The sequence below is a fragment of the Rhopalosiphum maidis genome, chromosome 4 (genome assembly GCF_003676215.2).
Source record: "Rhopalosiphum maidis isolate BTI-1 chromosome 4, ASM367621v3, whole genome shotgun sequence".
Classification (NCBI taxonomy): domain Eukaryota; kingdom Metazoa; phylum Arthropoda; class Insecta; order Hemiptera; family Aphididae; genus Rhopalosiphum; species Rhopalosiphum maidis.
This window is the reverse complement of record NC_040880.1, coordinates 43,323,342-43,341,900: the sequence shown is the minus strand read 5'-3', so window position 1 is coordinate 43,341,900 and position 18,559 is coordinate 43,323,342. Positions and strand designations below refer to the sequence as shown.

Genomic DNA, 18,559 nt, shown 5'->3' with positions numbered 1-18,559 from the left:
ATTTTCTTTTTTTAATATACAATGATAAATAATTATTTAAAGAATAATACATCAGTGCAACAATTGTATTGTACAATAACAAAACGTATTTTCATTGAGAGATAAATATTATTATAATACATTATGACGATCACTGATCGATATATCAAGGCACATTAAATGACACAGATTATTTGAATTGATATATGATATTAAAGGAGTTTAAAATTATTAGTTTATGTGATACCTACTGGTATAAATGTAGTGTAATTAATTATTAGAGTAACCACATGGCACGTGTACCATCATTCATCACACACGTGTCAAAATCATGACGGCTCGTGGATAATTTAAACATAATCACATAAATTCAAGTTTAGGTAAATTTAATACATACACCTACCTATAGTAAACATCATTTTAATAAATAATAATTACGAAAAACTACTTGTACAGTTTTATATGGTATAAATTAAAAACTATATACAAGCTATGACTAAAAAACTATACACATAACGAGTAAAAATCATAAAACAATGATAACAAATTATTATGCAAAAATGTGCAATAACCATTAAATATGCAGATATATGCAAAATAATATTCAAACCATTCCTAAAGATTACTGAAGAAAATCCAAAAATACGAAAAGGAAAATAATATGCAATTGCGTAGAAATTTGTGCTCTAATAATATTCATCGCGTTCGTTGGCGTTAGATTATGGTCTCTATGGCATATAAATCAAATATTTTGAGCAAAGACTAGATTTTACTGCACTGTTTTTTCATTTTATTTTAAAGTTAATGACAATTTTTAATTATACTCGAGTAAACTATGCCAACAAAGTACTTCAAAATACATACTATATTCAATTCCCCACCAATAGATAGAGCTGCATGGAAGCCTTTAGGACTTTTTTATTACTTCCCAGAAAAATAATTCCAAAATCAATAAGTGCATATATATATATATATATTATTTACTCTTCTCATTCTCACATTCTAAAAATAAACGAAATAAAAAATTACTTTATAAGTAGAAAATAAATATTGCATAATAAACACTGACGTGTGGGCGTGTGGCCGCATATATATATTGTACAATACTACATATTATAAAACGGCTCTGATTTACGTTTTTAAGACCAGATATGTATACATAAATACATAAATATAATAATACTAACTGACTAAAAAAATAAAAACCTCGATCCGTGATGTTCTAATATTTTACACCGTACAGTAACGCCGTGCACAATATAATAATTGTTGCGAAAAACGTCTCACAAAGTGTAGACGGAAATTTTTCGTGGTAGATTTATTTCTATTTATAGACGAGATATCTCCGTACACAAGTTTTCCACGGCTCACGAATTGCGTTAATATGAAACAGAACACGGTACCGACTGGCAATCAGGTACTTATCTTAAAATAAAATGATTGGAATTCATGACATGTTATCTCGTGAGGCTTTTCAATGCGATGGCTAGGTCACCTCGGTACTCGCCTAAATAGTTAAATACAGCCCTGAATTTTAAACAAAGTACCCAGTACCCCTACTATTGATTTAATAAAAAACTAAATACGACTTTAGTTAGAAAATTATTGCGCTGTTAGTAACGTTAGCTTTCATTCGATTACAAAATGTTATCCTATAATAAGTCAAACAATTTACCAACATTTCCAAATGTGTTCAACCATACGCATTAATTTGTCTATCAACGGCTAAAGAAGTTGCTGGACAATTTTTGTGAGGAGTGGAATAGTTTTTCATCCTTTAGTGGCTGAATAATTTCTATAATAAAATTCTGTCCTGACGGCCTACAACAACACAATACTCAATATAATAATATAGGTTATATTATTATGATGAATCGTAATAAATATCATCCGATTCATCCATAAGCAATCGTCACAACTAAAATATTAAATATTAAGTATGAAATTCAAGCGTTACAAATTAAAGTAAACGCATCAGAAACATTTCATATTAAAGTTAATTTATTGTTTGTGATATTTCAACGGGACATTCCGTCCCCACGCGTATGCTATTGCATACCTATCGTACATTTTATTTCACATGGCTTCTAAAATACAATATAATACATGTGTGATTTATCAGAATGTCTCGCAAAGGTCCACGCCGGTCCACATTCGCGTTTTTCGGCTTGTACGGAGTTTTTGTAGCACAACAACACTAGAATATGTAACTGTAGTCTGTAACTCCGTTTACGAGTCCTTCGCACACTTCTTTGTCGTATCATCGCGTTCAATTTGCTGAAAACAGACCGGTAAGATTACAATATTTTGTCTATAACCGACTTCGCGGAATCATTGAGAGAGTTAAATTTAGTAATATTGATACCGTGTATAATATATAGGTATACATAATGGTCCTAAGTGTGCCAACTGCCGACGGGTTAAAAGAAAATAAATTAGTAAAAGTAAATATTGTCCGTGGCAATGGCGTCAGTATAATATATAACATAGTAAGGTAGGTAATAAAATATTCAAATATATACAGACTCGACTCCAATTGTGTTACGATTAGACTAATCGAGAAGGCTGCACAAAATAATATAGGAACGTATTCTTTGTGTATATTTCATTAGGTTACATTTAAAACTCATTGCGTACCCGTGTCTATCAAAAAACGAGTTAGTTGTATTACTTAATCGAATGTTTCAAATTGCAATGTATATTTTATGAATTATAATAACAAAAATATTTTTAGTCTATTATATTTATATAGGTACTGCTATTATTCTAAGAACTAGAAAACTTACTGGGATTCGTTTATTGTTTTTTTAATAATCACATAAAATATGTATAGACTTAGGCGTGCGCAGATTTCGTCGATATTGTTGGAGGGAGGGGGAATCAGCGTTAATGGTAACACAATCTGTGGCCAATTATTATTGTATTTTTAAAGATAATTTCAAGATATAAAATTGCCTAACATTTACAATACTGGAAAAAAAGCCTGCAAGAGTGGAAGTTTCCACTCTGTCACTCTAGTGCACACTCCTATTGTTTATAGAAATTAGTTTCATAATACTAAGAGTTTATAAAAATGTTTTTTGGATGTTTAAATATTTAGTACTATTTTACACGTTTGTGCATATTTCTTTATATTTTGTATGCAAGACGTGTACACTTAGCTTACAATTTGTATTTAATTTTTCTTTAAATGTATTAAAAACAAAAGTAATTGAAAAATATTGTACATTACATTATATAACAATTATATAACAGACGGGAGTTATTAACCGCTGCTGGCGCTATTATAATATGTATACTTACACGGAATTTACATATAATATAGTAAAATTAATTGATTATACTTAATATTTATGTTTAAAAATAATAACTATGCATACACTTTATTTGTATCGTGATTTACTGCGCTGTTATGAAAATGCGGTTTTTGAAAGTTTATAAAATTTTAAAACTAATATTTTAACTTAAGAGTAAATATCAAGTACCTATCTAATAAATATTTTTATAATACTATTATTTTCTTTCTAATTATTTCTCCGTAGAGGCGTAGACACTAGAATAAAAAAACACGTAATGTATCTCTTCTTGCTGTTCAGATACTGCTATATTATTGTTGTTTTGTTGTACAGAAGTTGGTGTGTGACGTAGGCTCGTCGCGTAAATTAACACCCCAATGAAAATATGCGCGCGGTTACCGTTTAATAACCGGTTTTGCATTTCCAGCTAAATGATTACCTAACACCCGGACATTCGTTCAAATGTAAATAAAGATCACTTTGGATTAGAAATGAGAACTTTCGCTTCCTTCCTGTGAAGTGTCACCTTCACTGACCTAAGTTGTATAGTATTACGGGTAAACGCATATTTCGCAACCGCTATAACCTTTATGTAGACACTATGATAATAATAATGTTATTATATTGAAAAACATAAATTAATTTGAAAAATTTGTGAATTAATAAACAAAATAAATTAATTAAAGTAATTATTTTTAATTTTATTATATCGATGGTGACCTTAAATAGGTATACGTAAATTCTATCGTATATTATAATCTAAGTTTAAACTATGAAAAACCAAATATTAATTATTACTAAACTATACATTTAAAACAAGGTATAATAACATATACCTATCGTACTTGACATGGACATTTCCATATTCGTGACCATGTATATATCTAATAAGTATCAATAGAAAATAATTTTTTCGACGTTCCGCCCAGCGGTAATTATACATATTATCGCTCGCATTGTATTATAATAATATAAAATATAATCAATTAAAATATTTTCAACGAGGTAAATGGAATTTAAAATTTATTATAACCCAACCGGTAATAGGTTATTACTCAATCGCGAGAAGGAAACATTATTACACATAATATATACAATATACTTACGATATTATGTTGTTGTGCTCTAGATATAGGTAGGTATTTTGAATAATCTAAAGATCGAGAGACCCACCCACATCATAAAATATGCACCGCCTATGTTTCCCCGAGAGCTTAACCTTCGGAGAATTACCCGCGAGCCGATTTCGCTCATTTGTGTTTACCGTTCGTGTTTTGACAATAAATTATACGTACAACTTTTTCCAGATGACAAAAAAACGCCGACGTCAACATTACATGGAGTATCTATATGTGTATAATGCACATGTATATGTGTATAGCTCATGTATAATAATAATATATGACCTATACAATATCAAATATTATTTATTATATTTTTGCGTAAAAACAAAAACAAATATAATTTATTTTAGAGTTCTACAGTCGCATGACCGAGAAACGAATAAAAAACTATTTTCGTACGAGTCGAAACCGATAAACGATTTAATGGACTCACGTGCTTGGACAAAAGCCGCGGCCGACAACAAGGTCGCTTGGAAAATCGCCGATTCGTCTACGAAAAACGTTCTTATTTTATAATTTTCAGTTCTGCCGCGACGAAGGCCGATTGAATGAATAAAAAGTGACCTATGTGCGCATCGATAATAATAAGAACACGGAAACGAAACGAACACGTATTTGGATAAATCGTTAGAATTATAAATACGAATATGAATCGTTCGCAGAAGCACACGCTTACAATATCGAAAACCAATAGAACATTGTTGAATTCTCATCAGAAAAAAACCCTCGCTACACACGTAATTCGGTTAGCATTTTCGCTTAACACTAGTTTAATATTAATACCATATCAATTGACTTTATGTCTCGCCGGATCCATTTTTTAACACTCGATACTTAACTTAACGTAATCTTTAACCCGAGCATGAAATATGTCTTCGCTTAACTTTTAATAATATGGTCGTCGGTTCGAATGGATGATTAGATTAAGGGAACATATCGAGTGTTCTGATATTTAAGCGAGCCATCGTCATATTATACGTACGTCGATTTTTTCCTTTCGTATACGTTATTTTATCTTTTCAGATAAGATTTCGGCCATCGCCATGATGTCTGCGGGCCCGTGGTCGCTCTTGGTTACTACTATGCTGGCACTGCATCACGTGGCGGCGTTCACGTGCAACGCTCAACGACAATGCTCCGGTCGATTGCGCAGGAACGCTACCGACGACGGCGGCAGAGGGCTAACGTGGACTGGCGCTCAGTACCGGTTCGAGTGCGACACGGTGGACGCTTTGCTCAGAGACGACGGCCGTTACGTGCCGAGAAACAACATCGCACTCAGGGCCCAGATATGTGGAAACGACTTGTACTTGGCGTACCCCAGGTCGGTACTCGCGACGCCTCTACGCGCGTCCCAGCGTCGGACCGAACGAATCCTAACCCTATACACGAAATAAAAAAAAATATCATTATTTATAATTTACCGATTTTGTGGATCGAATGATTTCGGTTCCCATTTTATTTTCAAAAAAAAAAGAACATAAAATATTAGTTCTATAAAATATTAAACACAAATGATAAGGGATTCGACGAAATAAGTTCGCACAAATGATACACGTTCTACACGCGTATAAAATAAATCATAATAATTTATGCTGCCCCGTCTCGATTTAAAAATGTCTTCAGCGTTCATGTCGATGATCATGATTGTATGCTATGACTTCGCCATTTCAGGTTGCGATCCGGCGTGCCAGCCACTGTGGCCACGACTTGCCTGTTTACTGATGACGCGTGTGATGAGGCAGTATTGACGCCTTTCCCCTGCTTGTCGGTCCAGGAACAAGGTAAGTCGGGTGATGTGCAAAACGCCGTCGACGTGTACTTGGATGCGCAAGAGGTGCTGTGGGTCCTGGACACGGGCATTGTGCAGACATTGGACAGCGACGCCGAACCGCTGAGAACGGGACCGCCAACCGTATGGGCGTTCGACTTGAACACGCGAAAGGTAATCGTTTTAACAGCTAACATGCCCAAAGACAACCTCCGCATAAGAACCCTGAGACTTAGAGCCAATCCATTCATTTCACTTTTGAACAAGTCACCCTTGAACTGTGACGGGCATTTGCATTAGCATTTTATTACCCGGTCGTTACATAATTACTACATAAAAGGACAGCTTTCGCGTGTAAATTCGCGCGATACCATCGCGAAAGAATGGACTGATAAAACACTATTATTTTTAAACAAAATGTAGTACGGGTAATATAATGCAGGCATTGAAAATGTCAATTGTCTATAATAGTAAATAGTAATTATACCTGCTGAAAACAGTGTTATTATATTATCCCATGCTAAGATTAGTGTAATACTTTACTCGACATAAATATTTAGTATATTCGAAAAATATCGATTTTTTTGGCAACACACCCCTTGTTTAGAACCTTTATCATCATTGTATATCAAAAGTTTCTGTGTATATACAGAGTGATTCAATTATTGAAACTTGAAAGCCAGACAATATTTTCGAAAATATCAAGAATTTTAAGTACTAATACTGATAACTTTTATATAATTGTTTGGATGACGACTAAAGAATCCCCTACTCAGCATTATATACATATAATAGGCACATAAATAGGTATACGCGGACTGCTGTCCACGTTTAGATAAATAGGTACGTTATCGTTTGCCAATATATTATATGATTATTCATCATAATATAGTATAAATAGTATAATATACAGTATTAGAGCGCCAGGTGAGTTATACCTGTATTTGTGTATACAACTAGAGCGTGCTAATAAGAGTTCTATACGATTCGTTTTGTAAGTCTAATTACTATACGCGACCCTCCATCGATTCAATGTATATCGATCGAACTTGAAAATATTTTATAGCGTTAATTACAATTTACAAACCGCGTCGGGGTGTGGGTGCGATGTGGAATAACGATATCACTGCGGTAATACGTACATTTCGGTATAATATAGGATGATCCACTTGCATAGCTACAATATCATGATTAATTACTTTTTATGTAGTTTTTAGTATTTATAACACTTTGTTTTCACGTAAAAAAACATTTGTTATTAAATTGACTATATTTATATTATGTTCACATACCTATATTATCTTTAGTTTCTTATAATCCGAAACTGAATTCTTTTTTTAATATCTGTATGAATAAGTAAGTAAACAAATATTAAATAAATTGTTTTAATTAATAACTAATACTTAAAATATATTAAACGAGCCAAGTAGTGTACCGTATTATAACTTTTGCAGGATAGTGTTGTAACAACACTACTTATATAAAGCGCAAACTATAAACACAAAAATATACCCAAAAAATTAGTTATACCTAAATGGATCACCCCGTATATAAAGTGGTGTGTACAGAGTAAATGATTAATGAACTAAAATGTAGAAATTCGATTTCGTTCGAGCGGCGACTATACGGGCATATCTGGTAGTAGAGTTTGGGTAACCGTATAACTGCTGCAGCTCGTTAAGTCATACGCATAGCTGATCTCGTCGACGGGCGTGAACGTCAACGGGCGTTGTGCAACGTTCCGTGTAGTTTAATAACTTTTATTTTTTTTCTCTCTCACTCTCGACCGCAAGAGACACATTGTAGGTAGGTAGGTAATAGGCAAACGCTCACATGCACAAATCTATACAGGAATCTACCCATAATAATACATTATAATAATGGGTTCGATCGATAATAATATCATATATTCATAGACGGACCGATCGGGACGATTGTTTTTGGGCGACTCTCATATCGTTATTATTATTATAACGCGTTTGATCTCAGATTATTGGATCGGCGTAGATACGTGTACGTATGTATGATATCGCTGGTGCATAATATTATATATCTGTTTGACGGTTGTATTTTAGGATTTCATAATAGGTATAATGGCGCTTTACGCTACCACGAAATCCAGGATTACTACTGCTACGCGATGTTCGGAATGGGCGTCCGATTTTGCGATGTCGATACGTCATTCGTATAATATAGTATTTGTTAATTATAATCCATAATTTGCGAACCATGTGGTCATTAACGCGGGTATATAGAGTTAGGAAATAGTTTAACCTTATGTCCTTACGGTTTAAGTACCTACGGCTTATCAAAATATATAACACGTCTCAAAAAAAAAAAAAAAAAAATAATAATATTACTATTTTTCTATAATATTTCAATCATCGGGTTCACATAGTAGTATATAGTACAATTATACCAATACATTTTTGTTTTAAAATACTCACGTAATGATCACATTTTCTATTTTTGACTAAAATATAATGTATAATTTAATCATGGTGTAGTCGAAGAAAATGTTAATGAGAAGAATACAATAATAATGCGCTTTGTAGTTGGAATTAAATTATTTTGAGATATTGAAGTTGTGCGAATGATCATTAGTATACTTTGTATTCAGATAAGTCAAAAATATATTATTAGTAAACTATTAACTTCAGAATTATAATTATTTTTAATATTTTAGAACAATTTTACATATTATATTTAAATTAATCATGACTCATAATATTATTGATTAACTAACTAATAACAGAAATAACTAAGCATACAAAAATTATTTTAAATGTGTAATCTTCTGCTTTACATATTGCATACGTAGCATTCTATACGAGTATGTGTATTATTTTAATTTGTATACCGTTTCGTATTGTAAATTGTTCATTTGTCTTAAATATAGCAAATACTCAAATCAAGAAAAACATGAAAAGTTTTGTTCACACACGTACATTTAATTTTTGTTTCATAATATTGAAACGATGTTAGGGTGACGTGTAGTTTTAAATAATTGTCCGTTTTAAGAAACTTTTTTAAAATTATAAAACTGCAACATAAAGTTATGATTACCTCAATAACTGAAGTATGTAAATAAGTACCTTACTATTTATCATAACTGACTAAGCAAACTGTTATTGCTCATCCTCCTTTGAATAGAGATGGCTATTATAAATATTTGATTGGTTTGAATCGTCAATTTTATTCTTCTGATTACTTAAGAAATTTTTGAAAACTTATGTATATATTTCTTAGTACCTTTACTTTATAAAAGCAACCTTCTTAACGATTTGTTAACTTTACTTATCTACGTGTAAAATATAAAGCTTAAGGGCTCTAGTGATTTTCAAGTTAATTTGTATTACCTCTGGTGCGCCTACGTCAACTTTTCTACTGAATATATTTCGTACACGCCTTTGAGCCAAAATAGTCATCCGTATTTTTATAATATATGGATAATAGTTACGTGTTAATACATTTGTGTTAAATGATTATTGAATTTAATAAAAAAAATACTCTCCTCGAGCAGTAGTGATATTCTTAAGACCGTCGTGCAGTCGTGCGATTGTCCAAAGACACGTCCATTTTCAATTTTGACTGACATCATCGATTTCTTCCTGTTTTTTTAAACACGAATCGTGTTCTGAACTTAGTCAAAATTTTCGTAATCGTATGGTTTCTATAATAAAAGTGAAATATACGACACTAACATGGCGTAGTTGAGCAAACGTGCAACGAGGTTAAACGTAAGACGTCATAGGCAGGTCAGCATCATAGGCCCTCGGCTAAACGCTTATTATTATTATTATTAGCTAATATTAATTTGTGTTGGCCCGAAATGCGTCTCATCTTTGGAATAACGTTTGACCAAAAATACGTCATCATACACGCCCATTATTCATCGTTCGTATACGCGATCTATACGACGATGGCGACGAGGCCATAATAAGCAGTGAAAGTAGGTCGATAAAGAATCGATGTACTGCAGGCGTCGGCGATGTCCAACAGACTGAAATCGATGTTTCTGACACGCATATGGCTGATAATGTATATGGTTGTATCAGCCGCGTACCCATAAAACGGAGTTACACGGCGGACGCAACGACCACGCTCCGTAATAAGGCAAAGTTTAAGTTGGCGCTATAATTGTATAGTAGCATAACCTTTGAAAGCATATTAATCTTTTTCTAAAAGAGCAACATAACGCGATATAAATGTTAAATAATAATTTTACACCTGCAATCACCTATTTTTAGACTAAAATTTATATTTTTTATTTTTTATACATGATAAGGATAACTATATAATATAAATAACGGTCACTTACATTTTTTAATCAATAACCATATCATAAATTCATAGTTGTCGCAAAAACACTTTTATTTCGATTCTTAGACCCAACCTCTGTTTTCCGTAACGAGCTTAAGACTTATGAAACATTGCCAAATTTTCATTTCCTTACAAGTATTTTATACGTTTATCTGATTACATATATTATTTATCCTAGAGACATACAAATGATAATTCATCAAGATTACTCAATCTAATTTTTATTTTTGGAAATTTTAAATATATTTTTAAACCATATAGCTATTTTAATATTCTGAGATTTTTTTCTACATAAGGAATGTACTATGGTGATACAAACTTCTGATTTTCAAATGAGAATTTCTGTTTTTTACTGTAAATTATTTATTAGATACATTTTTTAAAATGTTGGTGTATTTAATTAAAAATTTGAACCAGTAGTTTCTCAGTTATCAAAATGTTTGTACTTAAGATATTAATTTTCCTTGAAAATGAGTTTAAAAAAATATATATATAATAAAATCGATGTAATAATGGATCTAGTATTGATTAACCTTGGAACATTGTTATAAGTTATAAATATTGATAGGATTAATAACCAAGATTTTTCAAATCCCTTTATCTTATTCCAAACCGAGTATCGTATGCAATATGCACCTATATTATATTATCCATGGTACGTCAAGCTAAATGACTTAAACATTACTCGTCCAAATTTTAATTCAGATACATTAACGTTTTTAGAAAAGTTATCCATTAAATAATTTACTAAAGAAAAAGGGTTTTCATTCGAAAAAACAGAAGTTAATTTCTCTATAAGACAATTCTTAAATATTACAAACAATCTAAAGAATTTAAAAACTTGGCCTTTGAATATAAAATTTCAAAAATCAAATTTTGATTAAATATAATGCATTATTGGAGAAAAAAGGAGTGAACGCGCTTGGTGAATCACTCTATATAATTATTTTATTATGAAGCAAATAAATCATAAACGTATACATATTTTTTTTCAAATGATATAGTCATTAAATTAGGGACATTTAGGATACTTATTTAAACATTATACCGATCGTGCCTATTTCTATTTGGTAACAAACGAAATTAGTCTATTTTTATATGAAAGACGCGTTAACACCAGTAGCGTATTGTTGTGAAGTACCACCACGTCGGGATTTATAAGTATTTTTTATATATTTAGTTGAAATTTTATAAGAAAATAGAATACTAAAAATTAAATGACAACATTTTATTAGCACCATATAAATAAAGTCAATTATGCAAATTGAAATTTGCGATAGACATCAAATAGTTTCTTTGTACCGTGGTAATTTCAATCTTTTTGATAGATACGTACCAGCAATTCCACCCGGGCTTTGTATGTGATTAACAGTAATTTATAATCGCGGTAATCATTAATTTATTCTTTGCCATTTTATATAGGGGCTTGCACAATAACTATTCCTTATCATTACATCTCCACCCGTCGAAAAAAAAATTCCTAAATACTCCACCGCTTATAACAAGATAACCTAATAATCGGTGTTTACAGCTTTTCAACAAAATCGACTTGACGTGCTTGACGACGCCGATGAGTCGACTCCAGTGTCTGGTCGTGGACTACGACGATACGAACGGCAAGTGTTACGTGTACGTGTCGGACGCGGCCAACCGTGCGGTTATCACGTACGACGTAGTCGAATCAAAGGGATCGCGAGTGGTGTTGCCCAAGGCGATCGCGGCGGGATGCACGAAACGCGACGTGCTGTATGTGGCGCTTGTCCGGGCCGAGTGCGGCGGCGGCGCTGCGGCGTTGATCGTCACATACCTGTCGGGCATTAGGACGTTCACGATCCGGACCGAATACCTACGCCGGGGTACTGCTGGCAAAGTGACCGACTTGGGCGTCAAACCGGACAGAATGGTAAACTAACGGCGACCTTGTCGTACGCGATAATAATATTACTATTATTATTATCATCACAAAACTGTTATTGGAACACATTTGCAGTGCGGACGAGATGGCGTAACCCACGATTTTGTTTTTCCCCGATACAGAAGCGTATAATATAAGACTAGAAGAGTTTTAACACTTATTAAACGTTGCGAAAGTATTGTCAAAAGTATTGTGAAAAAACAAAAAAAAAAAATACGTGTTTTTTACAACGCTATTGACGATCGTTCTCGAAACCATAACACGCGCAAGGTCCCGGCAAACGCGTCATTTTTAAGGCGTTGTGCATAGACTATTCTTTCGCGCCTCGCGGGCAAGATTTATCATTGCGTGATACATGTAGTCCATATACATACGCTCATTATTTTAACCAGTAGATTAGAATATTCAAAACCGATTGAATATGAACGAATAACAGTGGATACAAGTGATACGACTTTTGAAATTCATAAATTTTCTAATGTTTTGATACCTAGCTTATACTTTTATAGTATGAAAATATTAATGTGTATACTTCTACGTATTGCATAATATACGTAAACGTCTTTAATTTTTTTTTAAACCAAACCACATGAATTGCATGAATTATTCTGTTTGTGTTAAGCGTGTTTATGTCGTTTTAATGGAATATTGATAGCGTGAGTATAAGGCAGTGGTTTTCAAACTTTTATTATACACGGCACACCATTCACTTCAAAAAATGTTCACGGCACACTGACCTTATACGATAAGGGGATATAACGTAATTTAGAAAAATCACTGATATAGTAAATTGCTCAAAAAATAAAATACCACAAAAAACAAAGTTTTCACATATTTCTATTACAAATACAAATTACATGAAAAACCCGTGGTAGCAGTTTCTACCGCTTATAGTAGTGCCACTGGGTTTGGGGACAACAGTTAGCGTTTACTTTAAGAGAACGCCACACCCGCATAATATGTTGTCTCAGTCTTACTAACGACAAATTATCATTTGATACAATTAATTTTGTGTGTTTAGCTTAAATATTACAGAGAAATGACTTATTATCAAACTTAAAGGTCAGAAAATCATCTGTGTTCTCTCAGTGATTTTGTACGGTATTTTAATTTTTAAGCGAGCTGTATGTATATAAAATATTTATACTTAAAAATATTAATAATTCACTTAAAAATTAAAATATTGTAAAAAACTGACGATAGAACATAGATAATTTACTCACCATTAAGTTTGATTTTGATAAAAGGTTATTTCACTCTAATATTTAAGCTAAACACACGCAATTTATCGTCAGTGTGCAGTATATTAAACATTTAACAGGCAATAATTAATAAGGGACTATATTTTGCAATATACACACATAGTAATACAAATTTAATATAGTGTTTTGAACAAAAATACGTATAGTCACTTTTTGAATTATTAACTTAACGAAATATTTAAAATTTTTATTTTCTAAAAATATGAGAACATTCTAAAATACATATATACTTATGTAGATGGAAAACTGATTACTACTTATATTTTCTAAACAAATTTAATGATTCGAGTAAAAATGTCAATAACTTTAATTTAAACTACTTACGTTAAATAAAAATTCCAAAATGGGCTAATAGCCGTTCTGCGAAAGATTTTTCTCTTTTCGACAAAAATAATAAGATAGTCCGAATTATAACCACATCAAAAATTAATTACGCAGATTAGTATTTTTTAATATTTACCCGTTTCCGTTCCCTTTTAAGGAACAAACATTATCGTATGTAAAATTGTCTATGTATCGAAACTTTCAATTTTTTAAGTGCGTGCGTGCATGTCGTATACTTGTATGGTTGTATACGTATTAAGTGATCATTAGTGTGTGGACTGTAGTGTAAAAAAGATGTGAGACACGCATATGACATCGACTGCAGAACAACATTTTTCACTAAAAACCGTGTACGTTTTGTCCACCAAACCCCGACTAACCTAGTTAGTAATGTGATAGGAAATGTGACATCATATTTAAATTATTTATGTAGTTTACTTTTGATTGATTATCCCATTTTTATATATTTTAATTTTATTCTACATTATTGTTTAAAAACTATTGAATTTCAACATTTTTGATAAAATTTAAGAGATAAGATTCGATATTTTAAAAAGTGGCATGAGTATGATCGATCTCAATAAGGCTTCAAAACAAATTCAAATATGTTTTTAATTTTATTAATGCAAACTAATTGTTCCGGTTTGGTGAAAAAAGATAGATATTTTCATCAAAATAGATCGTTATCAAATTTTTGAAAATGTATATTGATTCATTAACAAGTTTATTATGTTATAAGCAAATTTTAATTCTTGATTTTTTCAACTAAAATATCAATGACTTTAAAATTAGTATTTTTATAGGTATTTAATATTTTCCAAGTACCATATAAAATTGTTGTAATATAAAAACTGCCTCTATTATAAATGTATAACCAAATAATATATTATTGAAAAATTAAAACTTGTTATTAAAATAATAATCTGTCAAACCCAAAATCCCACAGTTTTTTTAGACATTTACATCTATAAATACCACTTTCTATTTAATGACTTCAGTCCCCTTTATGTCTTATACAGTTTACAATAAAATAATTTTACACAAATGTACACGTGTGACTATAATTTTATGTGTACAATTATTATAATAATATTTTCTGGCACTGCAGCTGTTGCATCTTGTTGAATACATAGCTATAAGTATGTGCCTATTTTACCCAAGCGTTTTCATCGTGTTTATAACTCAAAACGTTGGTGTTACATCGGTAAAAACATGTCGCACATAAATTATTATATTTACCCCTATTTTTCACCCACAGATAATTCTCAAAATATTTTTTTTTCAGGAATATTGATATTTTTATCGTCACGTTTATTTCGGTTCAGTGAATAATGAACTAGGTGAATCGCATCCAGATCAGGGGCATCATTTGGGGTATTGCAGGGTATGCTTATGCATACCTAAAAATTATCAAGATCCAATTTGGTCTGACTATATTTTTCTGCGCAGGGCAAAAATTATTCTTTTTTTATATATAATTGGTCTCAAGCATCCGACATCTTTGGCTATAAATTGTAGTAGGTGTTAATGAACACTTTTTTGACATATTTAATGTATTTGACCAGGCACCGGCAACCCGCGACCCTTGGAACTGCTTGCTGCGACCCGTGGCGCTCCAATTATATTTCATGGTGTTTAAAATTTCAATTTTATATCTTAAATTGATATAAATAAAATTTAATCCTGAATATTATATAACAATGTGCACATCTTATGAGATAAGTTATGGGCCAGAACGTAATCTAATCGTACATAATATATAATAAATTATATTTTTTAATATTTTAATTTTGTATGCGGCCCTCAATGAAAAACTGAAAAAAATTATGGCCACTGTAGGTAAAAATGTTGTCGACCCATGTATTTGACTATACAAATGTTGACTTTCTTCATATAGAATAATGTTTGTTTTTTTTTACTTACTGTCTAAAATTTAAATAATTAAATTTAAAATAAAATAATATAGATAGGTATTAACCTGGGATTATTAGGTATATATTAAACAATAATGATATTATATTAAATCATTATATTGATGAAGAATTAAATTTTTGAGCTTTGCGAGAAAAATTTTTTTTGTAATAAATATAGTATATTTAATATATTGGCCTGCTTTGTTGTTAGCATACCTTTCAAAAAGTTGAAATGTCCAAATTATAAAACATAATAAGGACTGATTTTGACAAATCGTACGACAATCAGCATATACATAATATAGGTGTATTTCAATCTAATTTAAAGAAGTTTAATTTCTTCTTAATAGATATTTAGTCTGAAATACAGTAAAAATAAATACATTTTCGAAAAACAAAATCACATAATACAAGAAATATATAATGGTTTAATTGTTTAATATTAAAACGGGCAATCGGTTTATAGTAAAAATTTAAATGTGATTGGAGATGACACCAAATACTTAAGGCTCGTATGCGTCTTGATAATATAAAACTTATTATTGTTTAATAACCGTCAAAAAATATATAATATTATGTTCAGATTTTCCACACCATATAATACGGCCTACCTACTCGTTTCGTCTTCCGGATAATATTAATTAGATAAAGCATCAATGTATGATTAAAAACATCATTAATAACGTTCCCCGGTTTCAGGTGTTTTTGGGCACGGACGGAGGCACAAAATTATTCTTCCGATACGACGCTTCACCCGACGTGCAAAGCTGGGACACGGCCCTACCGTTTACCACGGCAAACATCTCGCCGGTCTATCGGTCTGGCTCCTGTTTTCTAGCTACCCAGGTGATGGTCGACCGGGACCGAAACCGGCTCATGGTTCTCGAGTCGAACTTTCCGGACTTTATACAAAACACTGTCGGCTGCGGAATCGTGCACTAACGTCCGCGTGCTCGAAGGATGTTTTTAAGTCACGTCCGTGACCCTTTCAACTACACGACAGAGTCTATGGAGAGTCACTTGACGACATTTACCGCCTGCAAAGCGTATATTATTTCAATATAAATTGTGTATATCAGTTTTAAATCCATGGAATAAACAAATTCAATTTAAAAGAGATGTATGAATATCGTAAAATGACTAAATTTTAAATAACTCCTTATAATATACCTACTAAACGGAATCGTTTACATTCACCAGCGTGTGAACCGAGTGGTATACTCGAATTCTATCGGGAGTAAACTTAGCGTCCGATGTGGGGCGAAATTTACTTTGTCTTTTAAGACGTTCAATAAATAATATTAATTTTAAACCGTATCAAATTTATTCTTTACAACTATACATAATATTTTATATTGAATTTTTTTTAAACATCACTCGCTCATCCTTGAAAATTTCTAAGCACATTCCTATACAGAATTCTAAAAATAAATTTATTATTATATGCTGTAAGAAAAGTTCGGTTTATAACAAATTGAAAATCATCGTCTGAGAAAGAAAATAAAACTCTATAACTGACAATATATACCTAACACGTTTATTTAAATACTCAAGTATTATAGTTTATCAATACTGATTTTCTATATTAATGTATTAATTAGTTATATTTTAAATTATTGCATAATTATTATAATATCAGTCATACGCACTTTAGTTAGAAATAATTAATAAATAAAAGATATATTTTTATTAATATTAACATATAAAAGTTACTTCAAATAAAAATTGTTATACCAATAAAAGTATAAGTTTTATCGTGTATGTTTTAATTTTCTACAAATGCATAATAAAAATAGTTATTGTTTCACATAGGTAATGTATATTTTAAGGCGTACGATATACTATAACCGCGTATACGAGTATACTTAGTAGCTCAGATAACTAAAAACTAAGTACCACTAACTATTCAACGAAAAACAATAATATTTTTCTTTGTAGTAAAAAAGTACAAACCTTAATGTGGTTCTAAGATTATATTATCATCACATTAATGAAAACATACATAATTTTACTTAATTCCATATTATGTGCACATATTCAACAAATAACAATGTACTATAAGCAGTATAAACTCCAAGCAATTCCTAATTAATAAATAATATATTACTAGCATCGGTTTATCATACGCTAATGTAATAATATTTTGTTCATTAATCAATGTATTATGTCGTAAAACGATTAAATTGTGTAGGTACAAAAAGTAAATTTGTATAAACCAGCTAGACATAATACACGCATAAATTATTATATAAATCCTTATTTCTTTCATTTACTGTATGATACATATTTGGTTTTAGGGTTGAAAATCACTGTAGTAAATATTTTAATTTTAAATAATTAATTTAATACTTTATGATTTTACAAAAATAAGGTTGGTATACCTATCATTTTATAAACCATCAGATGTTACTATATTATATATATAACTGTTACAAAGTTTTATAATATTATTATTATTTATTTAGAAGAATATTTAAAATTCCTAATAATAGTAGAATAGTAAAATATTATTATTTATTTAAAACGGTATTTATCTAAATCAAATGGATATTTTGTTCTCAGTGTCTGCACTAATAAAAATGTTATTATTCTTATACTAGTGTGAATTCCATTTAAAATACTAGATAAGTGTAAATACTGTGATATTAGTTT

General features: G+C 31.0%; 1 protein-coding gene across 1 annotated transcript; it reads left to right on the top strand.

The window, feature by feature from the left end:
• The first annotated feature begins 5,058 nt into the window (after positions 1–5,058).
• On the top strand, positions 5,059–16,988 carry LOC113559363 (protein yellow-like). The gene is made up of 5 exons (XM_026965091.1): positions 5,059–5,144; positions 5,423–5,723; positions 6,074–6,344; positions 12,025–12,396; positions 16,607–16,988. The coding sequence occupies exons 2-5, from the start codon at positions 5,443–5,445 to the stop codon at positions 16,847–16,849; spliced, it is 1,167 nt and encodes a 388-aa protein (XP_026820892.1). The 5' UTR covers positions 5,059–5,144; positions 5,423–5,442; the 3' UTR covers positions 16,850–16,988.
• The last annotated feature ends 1,571 nt before the right edge of the window (positions 16,989–18,559 follow it).

Bases quoted from the DNA above. Each gene is read 5' to 3' on its own strand.
- LOC113559363 (XM_026965091.1), top strand. From the start codon at position 5,443: ATGATGTCTGCGGGCCCGTGGTCGCTCTTGGTTACTACTATGCTGGCA. The intron at 5,724-6,073 runs GTCGGTACTCGC...TCGCCATTTCAG, and splicing joins TTGTACTTGGCGTACCCCAG to GTTGCGATCCGGCGTGCCAG. The intron at 6,345-12,024 runs GTAATCGTTTTA...CGGTGTTTACAG, and splicing joins TCGACTTGAACACGCGAAAG to CTTTTCAACAAAATCGACTT.